Raw genomic sequence first — 27,481 nt, 5'->3', positions numbered from 1 at the left:
CGCAGCCAGGTGACTGTTTGCAGTAAGTCTGATGCTGAATCTACTACACTTGCATTATGTAGCTGATCTGCATGTAAACAGCACGTCTGGCCCCTTGGATTTACAGCACCCATGCAGAGGACTCTACATCACACATACAGCAAGAAAGGTGACTGCACTGCAAGGGATGCCAAGCCCTGGGCATGCTCCCCTGCTGCAGGCAGGGCCTCTGGAATAGTTATTCTTGCTGTGTTGCTGCTGTCCTGTGAGCCCTGGGATGGTTCCTCTCTTGGACTGTGTTACACATGCATCCTTGCCTTTTGATGGAGCATCCGGAGGCTTTGACTGGGAGCCAGGAGCTCCTGATTTCCAACCTAGGCTGCAGTAAACTTCATGTCTAAATTGCAGTTGTGCTAAGTACCATAGCATCCACTGCGTTCTGCTGTTGTGCTAGCCTCTGCCTTCGTCTCTGTGTTGCACAGATGGAGCACATGAAAAATAATTCCATAGTCAGTCCAGGTCCTAGAATCACCAAAATTACCTCCACTTTGGCATCTCTATTGACAGCCTCTCAGAAACGCCATTCTGTGACCAGCAAATAGAAGGTCTTTCCATCCCCACTGTAGAGGTAGTCTTCTAGAGAACGGTGGAGGCATACCACAAGGGAAGTAAATGAATGTAAGCTTTCATTGCCAAATACGATCTTTGGATAAACAGAAGACTTCAGACTCCAAGGCACCTTTTCACAAGTGCTAAATTCATACCCCAAACAAATGCTAACGAGACTTCTCATGTCTATATTACGTGTAGCCACTAAAAAAGAGATCTAGAGCCCTTTGGGGAGAGCCTCTTGAAGCACTTGGGGACACACTCAATGTGTGGTCAGGTTAGCGCTATTCAAAAGCAGGTCTGAGTGTCAGCAGAGCACGTATTTATTTATGCCCACTGGGTTTGGCAGGAACCCAGCATTACAGTATATTTTGCTCTGTTACATGGGCTTTTATTGTTGAATCAGCTTTATTTAATGGGAGCTTTCTATAATAAGCTCCTGTTCTGGGGGGCCTCCACTAAAGGTGAGGAAACAGTTCAGTTTGCAGGACCATGCAGCCATTGACTATGCTACTGAGGCCAAGTAACCAAGTGGTGGCTGATGATGGCTCATTGAGGGTATACACCTGTCCATAAAGAAGTGGACTGACATCAACCAATTAATTTTGTATCGAGCTGTTATTAAGAGTTTTGCCTTTGTTACCTGATCTGAATGAGAACATCCCATTGCATTTTGTGGGCTTGGTTTGGGACCTTGACCAGTCCTGGGTGGCTTTGAACAGCAATCAGCAAGCGCTCTAGAAATAAAATGCTCCGAAGTGCACTGTCAATCTTTTGTGGTTCCAGCTCCACTACAGGCTTGACGAGCCATGAACCTAACAGTACATTAGGTTAAACTGATTTCTCCTTTGCATAGTGTTACCTGAATTATTTATATAGGTAACAGAAAAGTTGCAATAAAGTGACCTGTGTTGTGAGATCTTGATTGTTTATTCCTGATACAAAGCCTACTGTGATATAAAACCTGCTGTGTGATACTGCAACCAGTGCCTTGCAGACTGTGTGAGGCAGGAGCTGTGAGAGTACCCCAGTGGTCAGCATGAAGCTCGAGCTTCTGCTTTGCCGCAGGAAAGCATATTACCTGCACACTCTTGCGATCCATCCTGCTGCTGAATTGTAGGGTTTTTTAAAGATAACTGTTGGATTATAGTCATGAAAATGTGGTTCTGTCTTCCTGGGGTGTTATGAGAGTGAGTTCAGTGTGAGGCTTTTAGATGCTGTTGTAGTGGAGGCCATGGGAAGCCCCGAACAAGGCAGGCAGGCACATGAGAGCACGGCAAAACCCAGCCAGAACAAGAGCTGCAGCATGTAAGCTGTTGTGAAATTAGAGGTGAGCTTGCCGATTCTTCAGGAGACTGTACGGTGATTTAATTAAAGCAAAACAAGATCTCTTTACAGATTCTCATCTGAACAGTAGTTAGACCATTCCCATATGTTTGCCTCAAAAGTAAATAAATGAGAAAACCTCGTTACGCAGGAGCCCGGTCTAAGGGTGCACATGAGATCTGATTTGTGGACATGGAAGTGCAGCGTGCCATGTTTCGGCTGTGAGACGGATCCATCTCCCCAGTGCAGGCATGGCTGAGGGCTGAGCGTACGGATGTGGCCAGGGGCAGAGGGAAAAGTTGTGCCTTTTCTTTGATAGTGTGAAATGGCCCTTGGAGCCAGTCCGGTAGAATGAATTCCAGCTGGTGAGGGTGGGAGGGGAGGGCAAGGAGCGGCGCGTGAATAAAAGACTGTGGTTTTGTTGGCCTTGGAGTTTTCTAGGGCAGAGCTGCCTGTGCCAGCCTGTCATAGCTGCATTGCTGAGCTGTCTTGCTTTATGATATTTATATTTATTTCCCTTATTCTTCCAGTACTTTTTTGAATACTTTAATGTCCACCTCTTTCCATTGCTCTCCTTCCCTCTGGTATCCCATTCTAATAAAATCATAACTGTGCCAATCACAAAAGATCCCAAACAGAAGAATTAATGCTTTTACAGGAGGTTCCTTTTTTAGTCCTTTTTAAAGGCATCTCTTTTCTTTAAAATGAAAGATGAAGCATTTTCTTTTATCCTTAAACTTTACTGTCACGTTTTATTAAGTCAAAATGATAGTTGCAGTCAGAGGAAAGCAGGATATGAATTCCTGGTACAGCCATTTTTAAAGTGTGCTTTGTTTTAAAGCCCTGAAGATTGATTGAAGGTATTTTTCTTTAGACGTGGAGCTTTAGTGAAAGGGGGCCTGATCTGAGTTACCCTCTGTAAATCAGGATTAGTTCCTGTGAAATCAATGGAGTTACAATGATACAATACAGGGCGAGTTGGAAAAGACTCATGCCCCGAGAATGAATAAGGGAGGGACTCTGGGTGATCCCCTGAATGCTGCGCTTGTGCGAGGGGGTGAAGCCACGAGGCAAAGCAGAATTATATGCTTTCCGTATCAGGCTGCCATGAAACGGCCTGGGTGAGAAATGGGTATGCGGCAGTGAGTTTGTGCTCACATGGGTGCTGTGGTTGCAAATCTCAGCTTTGGGGACGCACTGCGTGTGCAGACAGACCTCCTGCTTTACCCAGAAGGAGCAGCTCTTTGCCCATCCCCTGCCACCGCCACTACAGTCAGGGAGGCCCGTGAGCTAAGAGAGCCTGATTTAAGAGACAAGAGGATGGTGGCAGTAGTGGTGCTCTACAAAATACCTGTCTCTGGAGCATATTTCACCGGATCCAATGGAGCCTGAATTTGTTGACCTTTCGTTGGCAGAGGGCCAGAGGGATTCACTGTGCAGAGTAGAAGAGGGGAGAGGGACGCCCCATCACTGGCCCTTGGGACTGTGCAGAGGCGCAGAGGACAGGCTTTCGTGAGGGAGAGGACAGATTAACTTGGACAGATAATCTTATTGGACATTTTCATCCTTTTTTTTTTTTAACGTGTCTGCATTGTGTGTGTGGGGGGGGAATAGCTGAGGTGGTAAAGATACATGAAGATGAGCAAATAAAGAATTGAAACGATATGTCCTATCTGAGATTTGAGTTTAACCAGGGATTTGAACTCTTGTCTCTCATCTGCACTGAAACCTTGACAGCTGATTTCTTGAGCTCTAAGCCATTTTGAGCAGAGAGTCTAATAAGAACAGCTCTTCTTATAGCATTTAACTGTATCTAAACGGCTTAACGCTAGGGCAAGTTCCAGCAGTGCAAACCACCGCTAGCCTGGGCTGTGCTTCGGACATGCAGTGTTTTAGCAGCCTGGATGAGGACTGGTCCTAAGCACTGGTCATACGCCAGCCCTCACAGTGAAAATCTGCAGCTTGGGCAAAATTGGAGGCTTCAGTTTGGCCATCTCCAGTAGAATTAAAATATTTACACTTCATAACTAGCTTCTGGACTCTCCCAGGCAGTTACTAGTTTGCTCCTGGCATACAATTGACCTGCTCTTGCACATGGCACTGCTTCATATTCGGAGTATGTATTTTTCAAAAATAAAGTTGCAGCAGCTGGGAATAGCAATTACTAAGTTAGAGTCTCTCTTAAAATATTGAGAAAAAAATGAACAAGGCAGCCTGGGAAGGGACAGGTTGAAGGAGTAACCTTTTGCAATGCTATCCACTGTCTGAATATTGTTTAGCTGGTGCTCTAGGGCTCAGGCTTCTGTCGCCCTTGATCAAGCTGGCATTTACTCATGGACTCTGACTCCAGTAGGCACCAGTTCAGGGCTGCACACGACTGATTTTGTTCAACTTCCCAGCACATGAGAGCTCCACACATTTGATGGATGCAATTGGATGTAGGAGATAGGGGACATAGGGAAGGATACAAGTTTTTTATAATGTTTCTTTTTCATCTTTGTTTGGTCATATATTACTTTCCATTTCACATCAAGTTTGAAACCATTATTTTCATGCACACTTTGGATTTCCCTATGACAATAAGGAAAAAGAAGATGGAACTTTACCCCAAATACTGCTTACAGCTTTCTAAGGAACACTAAAGTCTCTTGGACTGTGGTAAAATCTCCCAGGGAAAGTGGCAGAAATCCAGCTACTTGGCACATTTTACAACTAGTCCAGACAAAACACTAGTAAATGTACTCTGCTTTGGCACAGAATAGGCTGTAGGATGTTATGAAGCTTTCCTGTATGCAACTTTTTATCATTTCATGACCCTGAAGAGTGTGAAACTTGAATTTACTCATCTGCTGATTGTAGACCTCACAGGGCCTTAGAGGAGCATGGGACCCTACCGTGTTTGATTTAACAATTTTTTTCACCTACCTTGAGATCATTGTTTGGATGATTAGTACATGAAAATGGCCATATTGGCTCAGACTAAAAGTCTGTCTAGTTTAGTACCTTATTTCTAGGATTATCCGGTAATGGCTGCACTGGGAGGAGTAGAGCATGCATAAAGTGAGATTTCCATGACTGTCTCTTCCAGTTTCTGGCAAGGATATCTGACAGTGAAGAAGTCCTTTTGCCTCCTGTGCATTTCCCATGACAACCATCTCCAATCTAAGGAAAGTTTGGCTTTGTCTCTTCTGGAACTTTAAGCGAATCTGAGCGCTATACAAAATGCATCTCCCTGGGGTTCGCATCTTCCTGGGGTTCACATCTCTGTGCTGTGTTTCACCTCTGGATCTGTACTGAAAAAAGTGACCATTTAAACCAACGGCTGAAAATACAGTCCTATGCTTCATCATCGATAATTTTCATTACAACATGAGTTGCACAACATCTCCATCATGTGAGATGCCACAGTACTCAGCGAGGTACACCCTGCAATATGCTTGTGCTTAATGAATAAACGCTGTGCTGGCCTTAGCTTTGACTGATTTCACATCTCTTACTTCTGCCAGTACCATTTTTTAATTTAACATATTTGCTGTGTTTAAAAAAAAAAAAACCTCCATAGTGAAGTGCTGTAAAACCTCCTTTGGAGAACTGGAAGGGGATTTTATACATCCCTGCATAAAATCTGCATGTATATGGAGCTGGAAAAAATATGAAATGCTGTAATCTCTCGCTCACACTGGTTGGGAAACCAAGTCCCTAGAACTACCCCAAATCCTGAATGCCAGTGCTATTTTCAGTCAATGGTATGTAGCTGCTGCTGAGGACACGCATAATGGATGCACTGGCAACTCATCTTCATGCCAGTGTTTAAAATCACAGAGAAATACAGATAAGAATAAAACATAGGATCCATCTTTCAAACCAACTGTCTTCCATTGCTGCTGTAAGCAGTCCCTTATTACTCCTGTGATGCCCAAAGACCTTTACAAACTTCTTCCAGCTCTTTAATGTCACAGTATTATCCCCTATACTGGAGTTCGCTCCATACCACAAGTCTGTCATTGTGTATCAGTGCCTCATGTTACCAGCTACCAGCCTGGCCACTTCAGCTCACTGACGGTGTTTTGGAGACTCCAAACAAAAATGTAGAGGTATCAGGCACTGCAGGTGTTGATTGTTACACTACTTTTATGAATCATTACACCTGCAGGAACTGAAAATCTTGTTATGTGTGAATTTAATCAGAATCAGCTTTATCACTACAAAAGATTTAAGGGTAGGAGACTCCATGTGTTTGCAAACACGTGTTTGCAATAATTGAACGAAGTTATATAGGAAAATACAATGCGCATATCAGTAAGATTAAATTTGGCAATGCATATTTTCCTAAGCTGCAGCAGCATCTTGGGGAGCTTGTGGCATGGGCTAATTAATCTTCCATCCCCTGCCTCAGCCCTGGTAGGCCTGGGGGAGTTTTAGAGCTACATCTTTTCTGCTGCTGTTGTTAAAAATGCTCACGTAGAAAAGGCATGACTTTCCTCTCTCCTAGCCTGCGAATGAGTGCTCCTCCTCTTTAGCAGTGCCTCAGCTCTTGTGACTGGGAGCTATAACATCCCATGACAATGCAGGCAATTGACTCACTTCTCACCATTCTCTCCATTAAGCTCTTTTAATTTTTATGTTACCCTAATTAGCACTTTCCTGGCAACACCTTTAAATTGGCTTTTCTTGTTTCATGACATTTAAAACAGCAGTGGGAAAATGTATAAATCTCCTATTAGAACACTATTAGTTGCACATGTGTTTTCACGATGACTGATGTTGGCTTTTCCTTAGCGATCTCTTGAATGTAGCATGACATTTAAACATGGACATGTCATGGAACTGAGGAGTGAGTTGTCCACACTGGGGGACACATTTACATCATCTGGAGTATTTGAGATTTCATGTTGTCAGCACTGGCTATTGCACACCAGCTGCTGTATAAGGACATATACCTCAAAGGTATACAGAGATATATATTCAGGGAGCTGTGCGCTTCCCTTCTTTTTGAAGTTAGAAGCCCAAACACAGTTGTAAATTGGGTCTTTTTTTTTTTTAGATGCTGTTTGTGGAATATTATCTTGTCTACTTAGCACAAGTGGGATTGGGATGAAAGGGGAACCTCCACCCTTCTCTACCCATGTTACACACTCTGGATAAGTATTCATCTTTCTGAAAGTGGAATTATTTGTATTTCAGGTATCCTCCCTGGGCCTACCTTGGAAGCTAGATCTGCAGCCGCCCTTCAGTCATGGTTGTTTCAAGATTAAAGGCCATTTCCCTGTCATTGCCAAGCCTTTTTCTTCTTGCTTTTCATCTCTCGGCATCACAGAATGTACCTGAATACTCTGAAGCTGAACATCAGCAATGCGTCAGGAAAGAACATCCCACAATTGCTTTTGAAGGTAAGAGCTTCCATTCCTGTTTCAAGTTCCAGTAGGATGAGCCATTTTGAAGTCCTTCCTGGTGGTGTTAGGCATGATGATTTAGTCTGTGCTGTTTTCCTTACACCTGTTTTCTAGAGGCTAGTGCAAGTGGCCTGATGAATCGTATTCCCTTCGATGCTTTACAGAGTTTTAACTTTCAGGTTTCACAGCAGTCGCTTAGTTCAGGCAGTTTGGGGACTTCTGGTCTAAGAATCTCCATTTTCAATTCTGCTACAGGCTCCCTGTAATCTTGTGCCCTACTGAAACTGTGTTTCAGTTTCTTTTTCTCTAACTGGATTCAGTAATGCTTATATACCTCACCTGGCTGGTTGGATCCAGACACTTAGTAAGTGAAAAGTGATAGAGAATTCGGACATACCTGAATGCAAGAGAAGTAAATTGTTTTAAAATAGCAAGGAGTGGCTGCCTTTTTGTTGCTTTGTTTTGGTTTGTTAGGTATTTATCACCTCTGCTAGTAGTTTTTCTGTCTTTCATCTGGGCATTTAACTTGACAAGGTCTTAAGAATGCGAGAGGGGCCCTTTGTGTTGCAATGGGCAATCCTTTTACTGTTCTCTTGCAGCGTGGAATTTCTCTTGTCCTTATCCCAGTTGGATTTTCCATGAGTGTACTAAGTTGCTGTCTGTCCAGTCTGTCCACTTACCCACGTGACAGTTAGATCATTATATGGGTACCACCACTATTTCTGAATTCACCCCAGACTAGTGTGCTAAGATCAGTGTGCTGCTGAATCTCCTTACTAAAAATGGTTTCCTCCTAAATGTTGAAATATTGATTTTGGTTCCCATTTAAGACTTTGCAATGCATCTACAGTTACATTCTTCACTAAAGGCAATTAAGTACCTTGCAATGTGTCTCTAGTTAGGTTCTTTGCTAAAGGCAATTTAGTTGTGGTTCTGTGACCTTTGAGATAGGGTTTCCAGGAAGAAAGTAGTCAAAGGCTTCCTTGCTGACCTTTCAGGGTTCTTCTAGAGAGCTTTACTCTTCTTTACAGAGAAGGAAACTCTTGTCTCTTAATTTGGAAAGTGTAAGAGATTTCTTGTGTGTTTTCCATTATCTGTGCTTTAAAGGTTTAAGTGGATTAAAGTAAATTAGCAAAATCTTTAAGCCTACATGATATGGCACTGGCTCTAACTTTGCTCTGGTGGAATGGGTAAATAAACCTTGATTTTAATTGCTAAATAAGTCTAACCATCTGTTTAACTGGGGAGGGGTGAAGGGAGAAACGCTTGCGGTTAAAAACGTGGTGGAACTCAGTTGGATATTTAAATAGATAACACAATAATGAGGATGTTATAGGTACAGAAAAGAGAAAAAGTGTGTGCTCCTCCTATTAACCAGGAGCACCAACCTTTGAGTTTACAGAGGGTGTGTTTGCAGGATCCAGCACTGGGATAAATCATTCTGCAGGGAATATTAGAGCCCCGATTCTTGATGTTGAGGCATTGGTGGGCATATTTTGGCACTCAAAGTGAGTGCTTCTCTGCAGAAGTGATGGCTATGTAAACACACTCATAATCTGCCAGTTTGCTTTGTTTTAATTGGGCATGAATTTTTTCATAGAAAAAAATAATCTCTCCTCCCCTTTCACTGTACTTGTTCCCTTCCTCTCTTTAAAGATAGAGGGCAGGAACTGGTATGAGTTAGTTAGAACTTGACAATTATACAAACGAAATAAAGATTGAAATTGCAGGCAGATCAAGAAAATGACCCAGATTATCATTTGGGTCTCTTAAACCCAAGTTAGATTCAGAGTTATTGTTTTTTCTCAGCACCTGTTTCCTCATGATTGTTCATGATACAGTTTAATCCTGTATTTTCTGCTGCAAAACTCAGCTGGAAAATACACAGGATTAAAATTAAAGGCACCTTATTGCCACTGCACATAGTATTTAAGTTCTATGGAAGAGGGCTCACACCTCCAAAACCACATCTCAGTTCATAATATAATTTATCTTAAAGCTATACCCTGTTCTGATGCCAGCACAAGCAGGTTTAGGCTACAAGGGGAGACGAGCAGGGGAATCTACATCTTATGTGCTGTTCCAAATTGCTCTGAGGATGTCTCCACTTAACAGTGTGGCTTATGGGCTTTCTGTGGGTCTCCAAATTCATCATCCCATGGATCACAACCTGCTATACAATGGGAATGCCAAGCCAACGACTGAAAGAGTGGCCCCAGCAGCAGCTCTGCTGATGCTCCCGCTGCCAGGGGAGAGGATTATGTTACACCAGCAATTTTCAGTGGATGGGCAGTAATAATAAGTAAGGCCCCAGACCATTCAGTCATACAGGATGCATTAATTTACTGCCAGAATGAATAGATTAACAAAACAGTTTATGTTACAAAGGGGTTGAATAGCTTCTTTTTCACAACCTTGCTAGCCAGGCTTCCCATCGCAAGACAAATGTGATTCCATAACATCTTTTGTGTTCTCCAGTCTTTGGTTCTTACCTTGGTTGTGCTCAGCCTCTCTTTTTATTGTACTTTTCCTCCAGATTACAATATTCTTAACATCCAGTTTGCTGGATAATATCCTTGTCATGGAAGAATCCAAGTAAAACTCCTTTCTGTGTACTTTTTAACTTATTTCCTGAGAAATTATGTGTTTTCTATCTCTCATCTCTTGCTTATTGTATCTCATCCACACTAGTCAACTGTCTGTTTGAATTTATATCTCTTTGTATTGCTATGGGAGGGGTAAGAAAGCAAGAATACAGTGCATGATCTACTTATTTAAGCAGAACGGAGTCTACATATGCAAAATACTTTTACTTTAGCTGTATTTGGACCTGAAGAAATGCCTGTTTCTTTACAGAGCCCATTCCCCAAACCACCTGCTATTACTTGTGACCTAGAGAAAATGGTCTAGACAAGTTGAGGGACATAAATTCTGGTCCTAAACATGCTTTTTTTACATGCTGAAGATAAAGTTTGCACTGCTGGGAGAGATGTGGGCTGGGAAGGGGCTGTGAGCTGAATGACTTATCCTAACAGACTACATAGAGATAGTGAGGCACAGGTTAGGAATTTGTGCTGTGAGCACCGTCCTGTGTATTTGCACAGTACCAAACTAACACAAAGGTGCCCTAATTTCCCTGGGGCTTATAAATGATGCTCTGTCCTGGGTTTGGCTGGGATAAAGTTAATTTTCACAGGAAGCTGGAAGGGGGCACAGCTAGGACAGCTGATCCGAACTAGGCAAGGGGATATTCAATACCATATGGTGTCATGCTCAGTATATAACTGGGGGAGCTGGCCAGGGGGAGGAGGAATGGCAGCTCGGGAATGGGCTGAGCATTGGGTTCCAGGTGGTGAGCAATTGCATTGTGCATCACTAGCTTTATACATTCTTTTATTAGTATAATTGTTATTGTTACTTCTTCTCTCCTTGTGTTGTCCTATTAAACTGTCCTTATCTCAACCCATGAGGTTTTACCTTTTTCTTCCGATTCTCCTCCCTATCCCACCAGGGCAGGGAGGAGTGACCGAGTGGCCACGTGGTGCTTTGCTTAGTTGCCGATGGGGCTTAAACCACAACATGCTCATTGTACAGTTCACCAACAATAATAATGTACCCAGTTTGGGCTTTTCATAATTAGATTGTTCTACTCTGTGCTTATAGGAAATCCAGTTAAAGTTTGATTTCCCTTGTTAGATCAATAAGAAAATGATCTCTTACTTCCCAGGAGGCTGTTTCTGGTGTCTTATTACCTATTTGGCTGTGAGTGGGTAGCTACATTAAGGATCTTGCATACTTGCTTGTTTTTCAGTGAGTTGAGAAATTAGTGAAACAAGTCAAGTATATCCTTAGTGCATCCTTTTCTTATTTATACATGCATGTACACATGCATCCAAGTCCCATTTCACTAAACAGTATGTCATTCTGGCACAGCTCCACTGTGGACCACTGTGGTAAGCCAGACACCAGAGAAATTGTTTCTAGTTCTTGTCAGTCATGCTCATCTTTCTTGTCTTTTCCATATGTATATTGAAACCAATAGGTTGGTCCCTGCATTTGCAACTGGGCTATTCCCTTGCCATGCTGTCCTGGTTCTGAACAGTATCATTCATTGTTATACAGCTGTTTCTTGGACATTAAGCACCTTTGCTATTCATTAAAGACATTTGGAGCTCCTTTGTAACATGCCCTTTGGGAAAGCCAGAAACATCTTCTGCCACAGCAATACTGTGTAAGATTTGTTATTTCGAGAGCCAGAGCCATGACTGACATGCGTATATGTTTGTATGGGTGCAGAGTGGTCGGTTTCAGCTTGTTTACCAAGGAAATGCTTAAAAGTTTGCCAACTCCTCTGTATTATATGAATCATTTTGATGTTCACAGCTTAACTGGAAATGAGTTGTAGACAGGTTTCCACTTGCAGTTTCTACCATTATTTATTTCTCATTAGTTTTATCTATTAAATCACTATGCTTAGGAAGAAGTATGATAGACTTCCCAGGTTTTTCTCCATCCTGTCTCCCAGGGCTTTCTCCCCTGGGTCGTGGCAGTTAGTGTAAGCTGGAAGAACATCATTTGTCCCTGCTTTAATAATTGCAGCCTGTCTTCATCCATAAAAACTGATCCCATGCTGAAGCACAGGAGAGAGGTGGACTTGGTTAAATAGCTTATATCCCAGATCTTCTCAGGACTGCAAATCTCAGCTTTGCAGACTGTATCATCACAGCTGGTGTGAGTTCTCAGTGTGTGGCATTTGACCCATTGTCTAATCCTCAATCTCTCCTAGATGCAGGCAAGTTGTTCTGTCTGTTGCCTCAGGTTTTCAAAATGAATTAGTTTGGGAGTGTTTAAATCTGGGATTTTACTTCAGACTGTCTGTAATTATTACTTCCTACCAGATGAATGTGATTCAGGTTGCTTGAATGTAGCTTGCTGTATATTTTCTCAATATTTTCTTTCTTTAAACAACATTTTATTGAAAAGTAGCCAGCTTCAAACACTGAAATCTGTGGGGAGCAGTTAAGTGTTCGCTTGTTGTATTGAAAGCAAAAGCTGTTTTAACTTTGTGGGCTGAAGGATAATAGGGCATGATTTATTTCTTTTGAAGCTTCTTGACATTTTACCAAACACCCCCACTATTGTTGAATTGGTCACTAATACATTATTCCCTTTACTGTATATTGATGGAAGAAAAGCACATTAGCATCCATCAACTCCAAAGGCCAGCTAGGAAAGCCCCTTAGGAAATTCTGATAAAGATTTACACTTTTCTTGAGCAAGTGAGATTTTGACTATCCAAACCAAAATTTTAGTTAACGAAGGATGAAGATTGTGGGGTGAAGTATGAGAGGCATATCTGGCTAAACATCAAAGGGAAGGCAAAATACATTATGGGAGAATTGCCTTCTAGCTCATAGCCTTGCTGCCCTTGAATCTCCATACAGGGAGTCCAAACATTAACTAATGATGGAGTGTTGACCGGAAACTGGTGGCATCCTCTGGGTGCTATAGAATATTTGACCTTTGGTGCATTTCAGTATAGATTTTGTTTTCATTAAGCAAGCCTTGTGGCAATTTTCTTTTTAATCTTGAAAAATGGAATTGTGGCAAATGAAGCTGGTATTTTCTTCTGTAGAGTTCATTTAGGATTTGTTTGAAAATTATGACTGATAAAGCCATAAATATACAGTGGTTAGGGAAGTAATTTGCTCTCAGGCAAAACTTCTGAAAATTACACCCAACAGCTCTCAATATATTTTACATTCCATAATAATAATTATAACAATAATGATGCTAGTTCTTTGACACTTCCCCATTAATGGTGTCCAATGCACTTCACAAATAATTGCAATGAGATTTGATTGAAAAAATTATTCAGTGTGCTGTTCCTTGGGGCCTCAAGGAGAAAACGGATTTTGGAAGAGTGCCCTTCATTCACAAAATGCTTTAGACAGTGTGAATCATGACAAGGAGGAAGGAAAAGGAAGACTTTACGGTGAAGCTTCAGGAAGCAAAGTGATTGAGTAGCTCTTACATATTGGAGTGAGGGAAGGTAAAACTTTAAAGAGGTACGATAGCTCAAGTGAAGGAGCAGCCTCTGACCGTGAGTGGTGGTGATGATGAGAGGGAGGGCATCCACAGCAGCAGGACTGAGTGACGTGGACTCACGGTGTGGAGGAACAGGTGCTCAGAAGGTCACCAGTGCAGTATGTGTGGACCGAGGCCATGAGAAAGTCTTGTCAGCAGCAGAGTAGCTTATTTATATTTTCCAGAGGTACTGCTGGTGTAACTGGGGCTAACAGCAGCAGCTAACAGCAGCATGTGCGTGGTCCTTTCTTTGGCACAGTGGTTGGATCTAGGACATAGAAGTGGGCTGCCTCTTTTCAGATCCCAGGCACACCTCAGAGAAAGGAAACAGGGTGGAAAGCAAAGCAGAGTGCTTTTCTTCTTTTTCTGTGGTTCAGTGCAAACAAAGGCATGCCTTACAGAGACCTCATTCTCAATTTTAAAGTTTACTTAGCACAGTTCCCTAACTGAATAAGTTTGTGAGCCAGTGGTATGGCAGACCTCATTTATTTAGCACATCTGCTTCTGATGAGCGTTAATATATCACATTCTCCTAAAACCTTCCATTCAAGGATGCCATTATGCTTTGATAAAGTTCACTTTAGCACTAGCAATCTCATAAGAAATATTCTTATTTAATCGTGAGGGGTTCACCCTGGAAAGCCATGAACAGTCTCAGCTCAGTCAAGCACTTAATATGTACTTACCTTGAAGTCAATGGGATTGTGTACTTGAAACCAAGCGTATACTTATGTGCTGAGCTAGGCTACAGTCAAAGTGCATAGCACTGAAACATCAAGTTTGTAAATGGAAACCCTAGCATATCATTTTGTTTCTAGAGTGTTCTGCTACCACAGGTCCAACTTGCCAAGTTGTTCCTCTAACATGGCTGAATCAAATGGTTAAGAAATCCAACACATTCCTTGGCTTAGTATAGGATTAGCTGGATGAAAGTCGTGATCTGCAACGCACAGTAAACTGGGTTAGAGGTTTCTATGATCATTTCTAGCTTTGGGAGGTACAGATATAATCCTGAAGAAACTCTTGTGCTTTGGCTTAAAAAGCTCTGACTTCATAGATCATCCATCCTTTCTTTTTTATAACATTGGGAGATCCTTAGAATGTGTTTTAATGGAAGTGCTTGAGCTGCAAAACTCAGATCTGTATTTTATACATGGGGATTGCTCTGGTTTACAGCACATGAATAAAAGAGGTGGAGGTCATTGGTGAAATGTGGTCTCTGATAATCCTTTACTATTATTAGCCAGCTTCCAATTTAAAAACACTGATCCTTACGAGAACAGGTTCATTTCAAAAGTCTTTCAGGATTTTACAGCCTCTGCTCTGATTTATTGGTGTAACTGACTCACGGTGGGACCTTTGTCCAGAGAAGACAGGAGTCCTCATAAGCCTGGCTAGCTAAAAAGTACAAACTGAGTTTGACTTGGCATCTCCAGTTCAGTCTCTGGTGAGCCAGCAAAGAGGGTCAACTTCTATTTCAGATGTTTATCAAATCAGACACATCTGCTTCTGTGGCAGATCTGGCTACCTGCAGGTGAAATTCAGAGAGTTTAGCCATGCTTTCTCTGCCCTCTCCTACATTCTCACTAGTGGCAACAGTTGTCCTGAATCTTGCACCATCTCTGCTGGCACAACTGGCTGATGTAGACATGTAACTGTAAGGATAGTGAAAAAAAATTTGCCTCCAGATGTGGAGGAGGCAGATTGAATGATGGTTGAATGATGACAAAGGAGTGTTTTTTCCATCAGACTGCAGTGGCTGTAGGAGCCAAGATGCAGCTTGCTTTCCTGTCTGAAAAGAGGGATTATACTGATCAGAATGTCATAGGAAGCTGCAAGTGATGCATGAGCACTCACCTTATCTTTCTCAGCAAAGGAGATTGCGTGACAGCTGCAGGGCTTGTCTCAGTAAACAATGGATCACAATACTTAAACGCTCTGCAACATCCTTAAGAAAACAAGAAATCTCTGGGTTTTCTAACAGTGGGACTGTGTGTGGCAGCGGTTAGCTGAGTTTCACAAGGTGGTGGTGGGGCACAGGGCTATGGCAGCATGACACCGTGCAGTGCTGTGTGGGGTAGCAGTCAAGGTTTTTGAGGAGGGTTGTTGAGGAGGGGAGGCAGTGTTATGGTAGTGTTTGCCCTGGTTGGTAGCCTGCTGAGGAAAGCCAAATCCATTCTTTCCACGAAGTCCTGAGCTGTATAGACACACACCTTTGGTCCTGTTGATCTCAGGCATGGCAAACGGACACGCTTGTGGACATGTATCCACATCTGACACTCCTGCAGCACTGTAGCATCTTCTCTTGCTCTTGATCAACCATTGCCATTGAGGATCTGCAATGCTGTATGTTGAGTCAGCATCCCTTGAGGTATATAAAAGAAGTGTAGATGTGGCACTTAGGGACATGGTTTAGTGGTGGACTTGGCAGTGTTAGGTAACAGTTGGACCTGATGATCTTAAAGGTCTTTTCCAACCTAAGTGATTCTATGATTCTATGTTAGTTGGGATTTAAGGTCTTGTGGTGGTCTGAGCAATAGGAGCCATGCTGAGGAGGGAAGACCCTCTCTCATGTTACGTGACTTCTTTCCCACTCCCCCAGCTTGAGGCCTGGGGACTCACTGAGTGGAAGTCTCACGTCGCTGCCCTGGGGCAGATCTTGATTGACCTTCTGCCTGCCCTCCACCATGTGCAAATAGGAACCCAAGTGAAAAGGCGAAGGGGCCAAGACTGGCCTCTGATGGAGCAGAAATGCTGAAGAACTGTAGAAATGTGCGGAACTGAGAATGTGACTTGCAGTCCTTCGATCTACTTCCTTGGGGGGGCCCCAAACAACTTAACAGCACATTGTCCCATACTGGAAGTGAGCACTAGTTCATGCTTATTATCTGTTTTCTTTATCTGGGATTGAATCCCTGGGTTCTTCCTGGTAGATTGGTGTGTTTTGCCAGCTGCTCCAAATTAATAATCAAAAAGTAAATAAACAAGCAGTCACAATTGTACTTTTGCAAAAATTAGGTTTAGACTAAGTTTGTTCTCCATATTGAAACAATTTAGCAACACTTGTTTTGAAGAAATGATTAAAATTTAGGAAAGAAAGAGTCAAGATGCTTGGTATGCATTAGCAATAGTTAGTGCTTCCTATATATCACATGCTTTACAGATAATTAGGCCTTGATGCACCAGCCAGTATCCCTAAACCCATTTAATAACTGAAAGCACTGAGACACTAAATAGTTTCATGATTTGCCCAAGACAGAGGACTCCAATGTCAGTGCTATTGGGCGCTTAGGACCATGCCTACATCTCCAGATGTCATTTCTCTCTTGGGAAGAAAGAAACTCAGCAAAGTCAGTTCAAGGACGAGCTGTAGGCAGTGAGGGGAGAGGTGCAAAATCATCTAGATTTGACATAACTTCATATGATAACATGTCTAGGTTACTAAGATTATTGTGATTCCTACAGCTCTGTGAAGGTACAACCTGAGTCTTTGGTTCTTTTTTCCTCTTCAGGGTGGTAAAGAGCAGAGCCTTTTCTTCTGTCTCCTTCTATTCCTTGGTAGCTGAGAGATAGGACTATTCCATCTTTCATGATACCAAGAGAGAAAAAGTCTTATTCCTTCTTCTTGCAGTCATCTCCTATCCACATATTCTTGGACAGGTTTGAGAGGGACATGTGCAACTCTTTTGCTTCTTGGATGTCTTTGAAAGGGAATGGCTCACTGCAAGCAGCTATCACAGTGACCCTCAAGCCACTGATGGGTTAGCTCGTTGTTTCTCTCATCTGAGGAGAAGTTTCATAGACAGGAAGAATTGATCGAGTGGGTAGGAAATCAGTTAGAAACACGTCTGGAAGGTAAAGACTGCTAGAAAAGAAAGCAGGAGTGGGAGAGGAGGTGAACGTGGGGTCAGAAGGGTAAACTAAATGAAACCATGAAAATGAGACAGCTGGAAGAACATCCAAGTTGGATTTGGGTATTGAGGGAAGAGAGAAGGAAACTGCTGGTTTGGCCCATTTTGTAGAAGGGCGCATACTCTGCCAACAGCCTTCTAAGCCTTCATAACTGTGAGTGGAGATCAGACATTTAAGAAGGCAGTGAAGCTAGAAATTGCAGCAGTTGGGATGAGGACATGTTTAATGTACAATTAAAGATTTCAATGGATCAGGTTAAAGAAAGAGAGAATACCAGTAATGAGGTGGAGGTGGTGATGGGAAGACAAGACAGCAGGGTGATATGTATGTGTAGGAGGAATTCTTGGGTAAAGCCAGCTTGATTTTTTTGGCCTCATGAGTAAAGTTGAGCTCTGAGTGCTGACACATTTGTTTGCTCAGCTCTGCCCGCGCAGCAAAAGATTTCCCCTTCCCCTGATAAATTTGCTGAATTGTGGAGTGGTTTTGTGTTGTGGAGGCTACTTTTACATCTCAGCATGGGGTAGGAGTGAAAGTTATTTTCCAAAGACTATTGCACTAACCTGTAGTGTGACTTACAGCAGAGAGCTAAAATTTAAAATGAGGCTGATACTAAAATATGATTCATTGCCAGTCTAATAAAGATAATACTGTAATTTGACTTTAACTTCTATGCATTCTTGGAAGTGTCCACACTTGCTGCGTTTGAGAAGACAGGTGGTAGCATGGGTAGTCATTAGCCTTCTGATCTTTGGTTACAGCCTTGTTTGCTTTGTCCCTCATGGGTTCTGGTCAGTGACCCACACAGAATGGAAACTGTGGCCTCAGTCTTAGCAGGCAACTGTCTACTTACTTTGTGAAAAATGCTCTGAATACTGAGGATAATTGAAGTAGAGGATGGTCTGAGATGGTAGGTCTCATTATGAAAAGGGGACATTTCATCAGTCTATACCAAGAAGACAGCCTGAAACCTTACCTTATGTTATTTATATCTGTTGATCGTGGTTGGGATCCAACACTGAGAGTCTTCCAGGCTAGTGGGTGGTCTGAAAAAGGTCTAAGTGGTTGAGTACTTGCATACTGGAGTATCTGCCAGTCACTATATATGGTTTGCCCTGTTCCAGCGCTGAAGCAAACCAAAAGGGGCGAAGATTGAACAGTTACAGAAGTCACGGCTGTTGTCTGGGTCTCCCCAGGAATGCTGAAGTACTTACACACAGTAATTAAACATGCCATGAACTAGTGAGCTGAGTTAAGAGAACTTATAAGAGACCATACTGAGGCAGTAAGGGAAGCACTCAATGTGTGGTCAAGTTAACACTCCACAAAAGTAGGTCTGAATATCTGCAGAACAGGTATTTATTCTCATTGAGTTTGGCAGGCCCCAAGTGCTATATGTATGCCCTACTTCATTGCACAAACTTCTGTTGAATCAGCTTATTTTACAGGGGCTTTATGTAATATATGTGGTTCAGGTGGTCTTTTCTGGAATGGGGTCCCTCGGAATCTTCCTTCTTGTTCAACTTCCCTATCTTCCTCCTTTAAGGTCTTTTTATGATATCTTTGAAGCTTTTCTGTGCAATCCTAGGATATGAGCGTGGTTAGATAGAAGCATGGTTAGTCTGTATATGTAGGTATACCCTTATTTTGCACAACGAATCCTTGGTCCTGTTCAGTTTATTTTCTTTTGCCCCAGCCTAGGAAATCCTTACTGAGAATTATTCCGGAAGAGGTGTTCTTGAATAACACAGTGGTTAGCCATGCTCTGTGCACCTAGTGATGCCTTTGCAATTTCAAGGCATGGCCGTTTAACCTCTCTGCTCTTGCGTGATGTGTGCTGGATGCACAAAGCTGTTACAGCCTGCTGGAGTTGGGAGCTACAAGTGGGCTCAAGTAAGATGAAGCAGTAAATGCTGTCCTTCAAGACAGGGAAGTCTCAACTCAGTGTTTACATGTAGTTTTTTCTTTCCTCCAAAACGCACAGTGTAAGGGTGAGGTGGGGAGCAGCTGGTTTTGAGGAGATGAAGGCTCAAGTATTACCAGGTTTACCACATCTTTAGAAGCTGATCCAAAACCCATCAAGCTCAGTGGAAAACAGCCAATGATTTGAAGAGCCTCTGGATCAGGCCCTTAAACTCAGCTCCTGCAATTTGGCACGCCATCCTTTGTGCAGCTGACTAATCCTCGTCCCAGTCCTGTACTCTCAGGAAGCCAGTGCAGAGCAGCGTGTTAGCAGACTGCAGGGACCACCCTCCGAAATGGCAGAGGGCCTCTTTTCACCTTGTGTTATGCATGCATAATAGCCTGAGCACAGCTGTGTCTGCAGACTTGTATTTCCTGCGAAGCTTTGTCTTCTTTGCAGCTGGATACCTGAACCACCTGGAGCTGTGGAGGGACTTGCAGAGCTTTAGAGGCTCTGAATCAGATGTCTGGCGATGGATGCTGTTGGAAACTATTAAACTTTTGTTCGCTGGTCCTCGTGTGGAGGAAGTGAGAGCATGGATCTTTAACCCCCTGGAAATGATTAGAGATGAGAAGCACAAAGGAGGCCTTGATGAACATTTTGCCCCTAAGCCATGTGGTTCCTAGCTTTCCGGCTCCTGCTGCCGACATGCAAAGCCAGGGCCGTGGGTTTTAATTTTTCATACTGTTTTTAAACAGATACTTTTGCAAATGTAAACATGCCCCAGCACTGAAGGTTTCCAGCCAAATTAAAGAGTCAGCACTGGAAAAATCAGCCTTCTGAGAAAGGTCAAATACAAGCAAACTCTGGAGTTCATTGGGTCCATATGTGTAAACTTCAGCTAATATGGGATAGACCCAGGGCAGCACTTACCTTGCACAACTGAGCTAGTTTCAGAATGAAAGGCTGGAACTGTCCTTAGGGATGCCTGTGGTCCGAGCAGTGGATTTGAATGTGTCAAATGAAAAAAGACCCATGTACTGACTCTTGGTTGCATTTCCATTCCACTTTATCCCTTCCCTCTTTACAGGAAGAAAGAACGTTGGGAAGGAAAATGTGCTGTTTGGCATTAATTCTGACAACTCACACTTAGACATTCTTATCTGGGACCATGCTGGGTTTAATAATCTCCAACTACATGCCTATAAAAGCTTAATTTTGCTATGAGGATGCATGCCTTGCAGCCTTTAATTTAATAACTGGGAAGGGTTTCTTTGTAAGTTGTACCACCTGCAGTAGTAATAGAAATCAAGACACTGCCTGTTATTTCTTGGGCTTGATTGACATTTCAGCCAACATGGAAAGATTCAAGCCACCTACTGCCTTTAATTTTTTTTTAATTATTTTTACCTGTAATTTGTCAGAGCTTGCCATTAAAAGGAAGAACTGATGAGTGTACCTCTCTGAAGTGAGAAGCTTTTGCTTAGAGCAGCAGATGAAGAAATATTCTTCCTGCCACTGCACTGTAATAGTGGGTTAGTTAGTAGGAAAGAGTTGGTAGGAGAGGAGGTAAAATGACAAGAGAAATTATGGCCTAAAAGCAGGATCTTTAAAAGGTATCATCATTATATAGCAATCCCCTAATCCCACCCCCGTCAGCCAACAGAAATGCCAGGAGATCTGCAGCACATGTCAGCCGGCTAACCTGCCTGAAAGGTGTTATTGTTGCTGGTTCTGCTGCTTGGCTCAGAAATGTCTCTGCAGCTAAAGAGCTACAGGAAAAGAAGACAGAGCCCCATTAGTTAGGAGAATGCTGGAGGTGAAACTGCGTTGCCTCCCTGGTGCTAGTACATCATTAAGGGTCCCAGAGGAGTGTAGGAGGTGGAGATGCTTGAAGGTTAGACGGGCTGAGTTATTCCTTAACTCATGCCTTTTCATTGAAGAGCAGAGGAGGTACACGTGTTGTGTGCAGTGCGACAGGAATGCTGAGAAGGGCTGGAAACCTCCAGCTTCTGGCGACTGGGTTTTTAGATTGTGAGCATGGAGGTCTCATTGTCGGAGAGCCCCTGGCAGTGTCCAGTTAGGTGGGGCATGGGACCAGGCCTGATGGTGTCCAGCTCCATAGTGAGGGGCCTTAGGAGCTGTTATGAAACATGGTGGTGGTCAGGGCAGAGGCAGAAGCTCCATGACAAGATTCTGCTTTGGGAAGTGAGGCAGGACAAGTGGAGTGTAGGGACTTTTATATGTGTTTTCTTAAGGTTTTGATAACTGAAGGGCTTGATTAGGTTTCATCCATCCCTGGAGGGAGAAGGGACTTGAAATTGCTCAACAACTATCCCTGCGTCAAAGGTTTTAAGCTGTTGCACATCTGTAATCCTACAAAGCATGCCAAGACACCAAAGGCCTTAATGAGATTCCTCATCAGCGTTGTCATCTCACCCCTGTGGAAAGGGGAACTAATGCCTACAACAAAACATTCAAACCTGACTGCCTTCAGTGAGATTTCTCAATTTATCATTGGGGGTATAAAATGACAATGGAGCATGTTTTTTCAGAGCTCTTTTGAACTGGTCTGAACCACATCATTATTGTTATGAGTCATCAGGTCATTGGCCTGTGTATTGCTAACCTGTTGGCATGAGGCCAGAAGGTATTACTTATCATGTTGAGCCTTTTGGATCTTCAACATGCAGTCCTTGAATGAGCCAGGGTTACTTATCAACAGGTCACAGAGGGATTACAGATATACTGATCTGGTCTCATTTGTGCCTTGCTCCCTCAGATATTTGGTATTCTCCATGTATTTAACAGCCAGAGTAGTTAACAGTTGGAATAAATTCATAAGAGAAGTCCTCACAGCAAAGCTGGATGACTTCCTGAAAGATATGTATTAATCTATCCCCAGTTATTTCATACAGTAAAGGTGTGAGGTGAGAGGCTGAAATTTTGTGATCCGTGATACACACAAGGTCAAAGTTGGTAACTGTATTGAAAGCTGGAATTCTGGGAATGCTCTAGCATCATGCCTGAGAGTACCCTAAAAATAGTAATTCAGCTTTTTTTCTTCAAACAGGTGTATTTTTTATTACATCAGGACTATCTGCCCTAGATCTCTCAATTGATGTTGTGTTAATAGGTGCAGCTTCTGGAAGAGCTTTCTCTCCATGAGCATAGCGCAGCCAAATCAATTGCTTTGCATTTAACCTGTGTGATTGCAGTTTGGACAATTGCCTAGATTGGCAAATCCAAGCTAGTTGATAGAGCCAGTCTCAAGCTTATGCAATCTCGCAGCCACAAAGATGCTGTGATGACCCCCACCCCCAATCTAAATTAAGGAGGATTTAACTGATAGGAATCCCAGATGTTAGGTAAAGTGAAACCTGGAAGAGAACCCTGAAAGAGAAGGTAAAACCTGTCATTGGAGCAGCCAGGTCTTCAGTGCAGATCACTTCTACTCTAACTTGGTTTTCAATCAGTTGACCCCATCTTCTCTTTCTGGAGGGGAGCAGTTTCCCTTTGCTTAGCACAGAAGGCAAAGCTATGGAGGTACTACAGCAGGCAACCGAGTCCCTGTACACCACTTAACCCTGGCGCTGAAGATGGTTCCCCAGTTTTAACAGAAGTCAAATTGAGCTGCTGTTGTCTCTGAAACCAATGCTGGCACTCCATCTTGGATGTGAAAATAACTGCTGAGACAGCCCTGCGTTTATGTGCAGTTTTTTGCATGTTCTGCGGAGGATCAGAATAAATAGAAACCCTTTAAATAGATTATTAATTAGCCTTCTCCTGACAGATAACTCAGTAGGAAATCCATTAGTGGATGTCCGGGTAAACTCACTGCTTCTAGAGCAGCTTTATTGTTTTCTGCTTTCTCATTTTCGTTGCAGATCTGAAGCCCTGGGTGTCGAATTTCACCTATCCAGGTGTGCATGACTTTTCTCAGCTTGCACTGGATGCCAACAGGAACCAGCTCATTGTGGGAGCAAGGTAAAGATAATCTTTTAATTAGCCCAGGGTTGCTGCTCAAGCTCTTTCCCTTCAGGTTCTGGCTTCAGAAGAGAGTGTGTTTCCAGCTTATATGGCCTTTCTCCACCTCAAAAAGAAAGCTATAATTTATGTAGAGGGATTTAGATTCCTAGTATAATTGCAAAGAGAAAATTACTAGATTTTTTTTTTTTTAAATGCAATCAAAATGACTAGTTAATGAAGGAGAATGCTGGCATCTCCCTCGGCATCGTGAATGTTAGAAGAGTTACAGTACATCATTTTGCACCCTCCCTCTGCCAGCACAGAATTTGACTTTATGGTTTATTTGCATGGCCAGACTTTCCCTCTGTACCAAGTTCATCTACACACCTTTGTATAAGTCATAATGACAGTGTAAATGATTGCTTTCTTCTCTTTTAGAATTCACTCCATAACCTCTTTGCTTCATCTTGCTGATGTAGCCAGATCCTCGCCTATGCATTTTGGTGCAACTGTCTTGTTTTGGCCCATTGTATATAATCAGTGAATATTTTCCTTTATTTTCAAACATTATTTTTATTTAGGATGCCACAAGAGTAGGTTGGAAACACACAAGATGAGCATAGGCAAGCTCTAACAAATTTAGAGCTGCATTTGTAACAGGAGAAGAACTATGGTTCAGTGAAATAATATATGTCAGGAGTGGTTGAATCATGAGCCCCAACAGCAACTATTTTTTTGTTGCATAATAAACAGATAAGACAACCCAAAAAGAAAAGACTAAGCATGGCCTAACAAATCAGTTTAAGTATAACATTTGGAATCAGATAACATTGTGGTAGCAGTCTCTGCTACTAATGAAAATGGAGGAAGAGACTGCTTTCTTCCCAGGTTATTCAGCATTAGAGGACAGGAGGTGAGGAGCAGAGCTGGAAGAACTCATGATACGAACAAGAGAAAAGAGCAAGATGTGTTGCAGAGGGAGAGTTTCTTGCTTCACAGAGGCAACTGAAGTGTGATTTAATATACATTTTCTGTGTGTATTTGTGCAGTAAATAATAACACTTACCTTCCTGTAGCTGTTCAAATTGCCAGAGGCCCTCCTGCTTTTCATACAGAAACATTTTACTTTTCAAGCTGCAGCTTTACCTGTGCTGGAATCTTTAACTAGCAATTATTAATATTTATTACTTCAGAATGGCATTGCTTTGGGGACAGCTGTGAACAGTGCCTTCTGCCAGGCATTGCACAAACACAAGCACGTCGCTCTGAGGAATTTATGGTTTACATAATTCGGCTGCACAGCAGGTTTCCCCCTGCGCAGACGCTGCTAACACTGACATGCTTCACCCCTGCTCAAACCCCAGCGACATGTCCTGGAGGGAGTCTCTGTCTCCACAAGAGTTTGTACGAGCGTGGTTAGACACAAGGCTACAATATCATTATAAACAGGGGAATGACAGCAAATTTGGCTTCCTGCTGGAAGTACAATATATTGCAGTGTATTGCTTCACGAGGAAGCAGTAACAAGTATTTATAGAATTTCCTTGGAAAAGTCAGTTTTTATGAAGCGCTACCCACCTGACTGGGAGACTGCAAGTTTCGATGGTGCCACACGGCTCTGCCGAGCAATTCTTGATAGAGTTAATGGAGACGTCATTTCCCAGGGTGGGTTTTTTCGGGTTGGATACAGGCTTGGTGTGGGGAAAGTGGGGAGCGCCGAGCCCTTTCCCTCTTCACCATCTCATTTCCACCCTGTGCGAGGTGACAGGGAGAGGTGCCTGAATATGGGGGTGTGGATGAGGTCCTCGGTGCTGCACAGCTCTGGGTACGCTGAGCTCCTGGAGCTGTGCCAGAGAAATGGGAAGGGGAAGTAAAGCTTTTTCTGTTCCATCCTTCCCTGATAAATCCACACCTTGTTCTGGACTATTTTTAGGGGTGATTTTTTGAGTCATTAGTTGCTCGTGCACCATCTGCTTGAATTTGCAAATGAAACAATACCTCAAAGAGATAGGAGCTGTCTCTATCCATCTCTACAGGGTGTAATTTATGAAACCTAAATTTAAATGTTAACCATGTTTAAATGTGCTACTGTAGATCATATTAGTAGTAACGCCAGCTATTCTGGGGTTGTGGAAGGAGTTTGGGATCAGGGTGGAGTTTATAAGTACTCCCACTTCTCAACTTCCTGGTTAATATCATTCTATTAGATGATAGCGTTATAAATTATTTCAGACTAGTTCTTTCTGTCTATTTAAAAGCAGTATGACCTCACCACAGCATCTCTTTGGCTTAGTTCATCCTGTGTTTCAAAGCTTCATAGAAAATGCTTCCTAGAAGAAAAGAAGATCCTGGGGCTCACGAGGGTTTTTGGTTTCAGGAATTGGACACAGCGTGACTGAAACTGTAAGAGGTATTGAGGGCATGCCATGCAGACAGGGAGCTGGAATAACACGAGCCTCAGATTTTTAAGCTTTATCCTTATCTGAGAGCCCTCCCCAAGTGACTGGTGCTGTCTGAGTGCAAACCAGAGGAGCTTGATAACTCCACTGCACCAAACACCTGCCAAGTCAAAATCCCAGAAACAAAAGAATTAGTTTCAAAAGCCCACCATGGTTTCTAAGCAACGTATTTACTTGTCACATCATTTGTAAAATCCAAACACTTGCAAGTAAGGATATGAATAGTTTAGAACATTGTAAATCTCACACTACCCATATTATGAGCCACATTTCATTAAGTATAAAAACACACATTTCAAAAATTCATAACCTTCATTTTGACTTGTAGTTTGCATGTTTTGTTTTTGTTTTAAATGTAGTGTTAGTGTTTTAATGTACTGTTTTTCTTCTGTGAATGAGTGATTGTTTTGAAATATTTGCTGCTTTTTTCAGCTCTTGAGCACATGTGATTACTATTTGAGCTTATTTTAATGGGAGGAAAAACAATTTTCTAGACCTCATTATTACTGAGAAAAAAACTTGAAAATATGATCTGAACAGCTCAAAAAACAAGGCACATAAATCCCCCCATGCATTAAAAAACGGATGATTTTTGGGAACTTGAATCCTGCTTTTTCTGTGCTAGCTATCAGCAATGCCATTTTTGTCCAATTGTCCTGCCTTTTTGCAAAACACTTTCTTCTTTTCATCAAGAATAAGCCTTGAATTTTTCAGACCTGAGAAAACTTCCAAGTCAAAGCCAATAAAGGAGCTGAAATGGAAACTGATTGCAGCCTTGACTATGTAGAAACTTCCATCCCTCTCTAACAGCACGATCTGGAATGCTTATTGTCTTTACTTTCAATCTCTTTCCCATTATTAGATTTCAGATTTAACTCTGCTATACAGCATTCCTAGCGAGCAGTTTGCTTTTATTAGCTGAGGGTCTATTTGCTCTACCTAAACATCTGAAATCAAAGAGTAATGGTGAGGAAATGGGTGGCAGTTTCTTGCAGATTAGTGTCACATAATGAGCTATAGTTTTGAATTATAGCCACAAGTTGTATATATGCCGCCATGGCAGAAGGGCCACAGAGGAGATTATTCTGGTACCAGAACAAAGGCTAGGAGACTGGGACACTGCTCTTTTGTCAGTAATACAGCTGGTGAATGGACTGGGAAGAACAGCTTGAATGAGCTGCTGTATAATAAATGGTTTAACAAAGGAGATAAGCTGAATTTCCTAACTCGATGGGCAAGCAAAAGAGACCCGTGTTAAAAAGTGGAGACTTAAAAGATGAAACTGTTTGAATTGATGGTATCTGCTTGCTGTAGCTCAGGGTCAGATCGAGACAGAGTCAGTAGCCATGGAGAGCAGCAGCCTGCCTGGCAGCCAGACAGCTGCAGACCCTTTGCCTATGCCAGTGTGCCCGTGCTGTGATGGGGATGCCAGAGGTGATGGTGGTGGGGCAGGAGGAAGCCAGCTCGCCTCTCCAACGTTCTTCCTTTGCCCTTACTCCTTCCTCCTTCCCTTCCCTGTCTGTAGCAGAGGCATGCTGGCCTTCTCCCATCCCCACGGCAGTGATTTCAGCTGCATGTTGGAGAAGCTGTGCCCTGTTCTCTCACCTGTGCTGTAGGCAGGGTGCCCAGTCCCCGGGGAGTGTTGGTTTTGTGGAGGAGGTACATAGTGTAGCTGTGACATCCCACCTCCTCCAGGTGCCTTACTCCTTGGGACTATCTCATTACTGGCTGGGCAGAGACAGGAGCCAGCAAAGAAATGATGATATGAAAGACCCTGCTTGGAGTCAAGCCAAAAAGCATGTTTCACAAGAGCTCCCTGGCGAGGAGAACATAAAAAGTTTAAAGGA

General features: G+C 42.7%; 1 protein-coding gene across 1 annotated transcript in view; it reads left to right on the top strand.

The window, feature by feature from the left end:
• The window catches only part of SEMA5B (semaphorin 5B), a 281,418-nt gene that overhangs the window by 133,891 nt on the left and 120,046 nt on the right, over positions 1 to 27,481 (top strand). The window contains exons 4-5 of the mRNA XM_075028790.1: positions 7,099 to 7,304; positions 23,094 to 23,193. Coding sequence (XP_074884891.1) covers positions 7,151 to 7,304; positions 23,094 to 23,193 — 254 coding nt within the window. The 5' untranslated portion in view covers positions 7,099 to 7,150. The remainder of the gene's footprint in view (positions 1 to 7,098; positions 7,305 to 23,093; positions 23,194 to 27,481) is intronic.

This window comes from Buteo buteo, chromosome 5 (genome assembly GCF_964188355.1).
Source record: "Buteo buteo chromosome 5, bButBut1.hap1.1, whole genome shotgun sequence".
Classification (NCBI taxonomy): Eukaryota; Metazoa; Chordata; class Aves; order Accipitriformes; family Accipitridae; genus Buteo; species Buteo buteo.
This window is presented reverse-complemented; position numbering and strand designations above follow the sequence as displayed.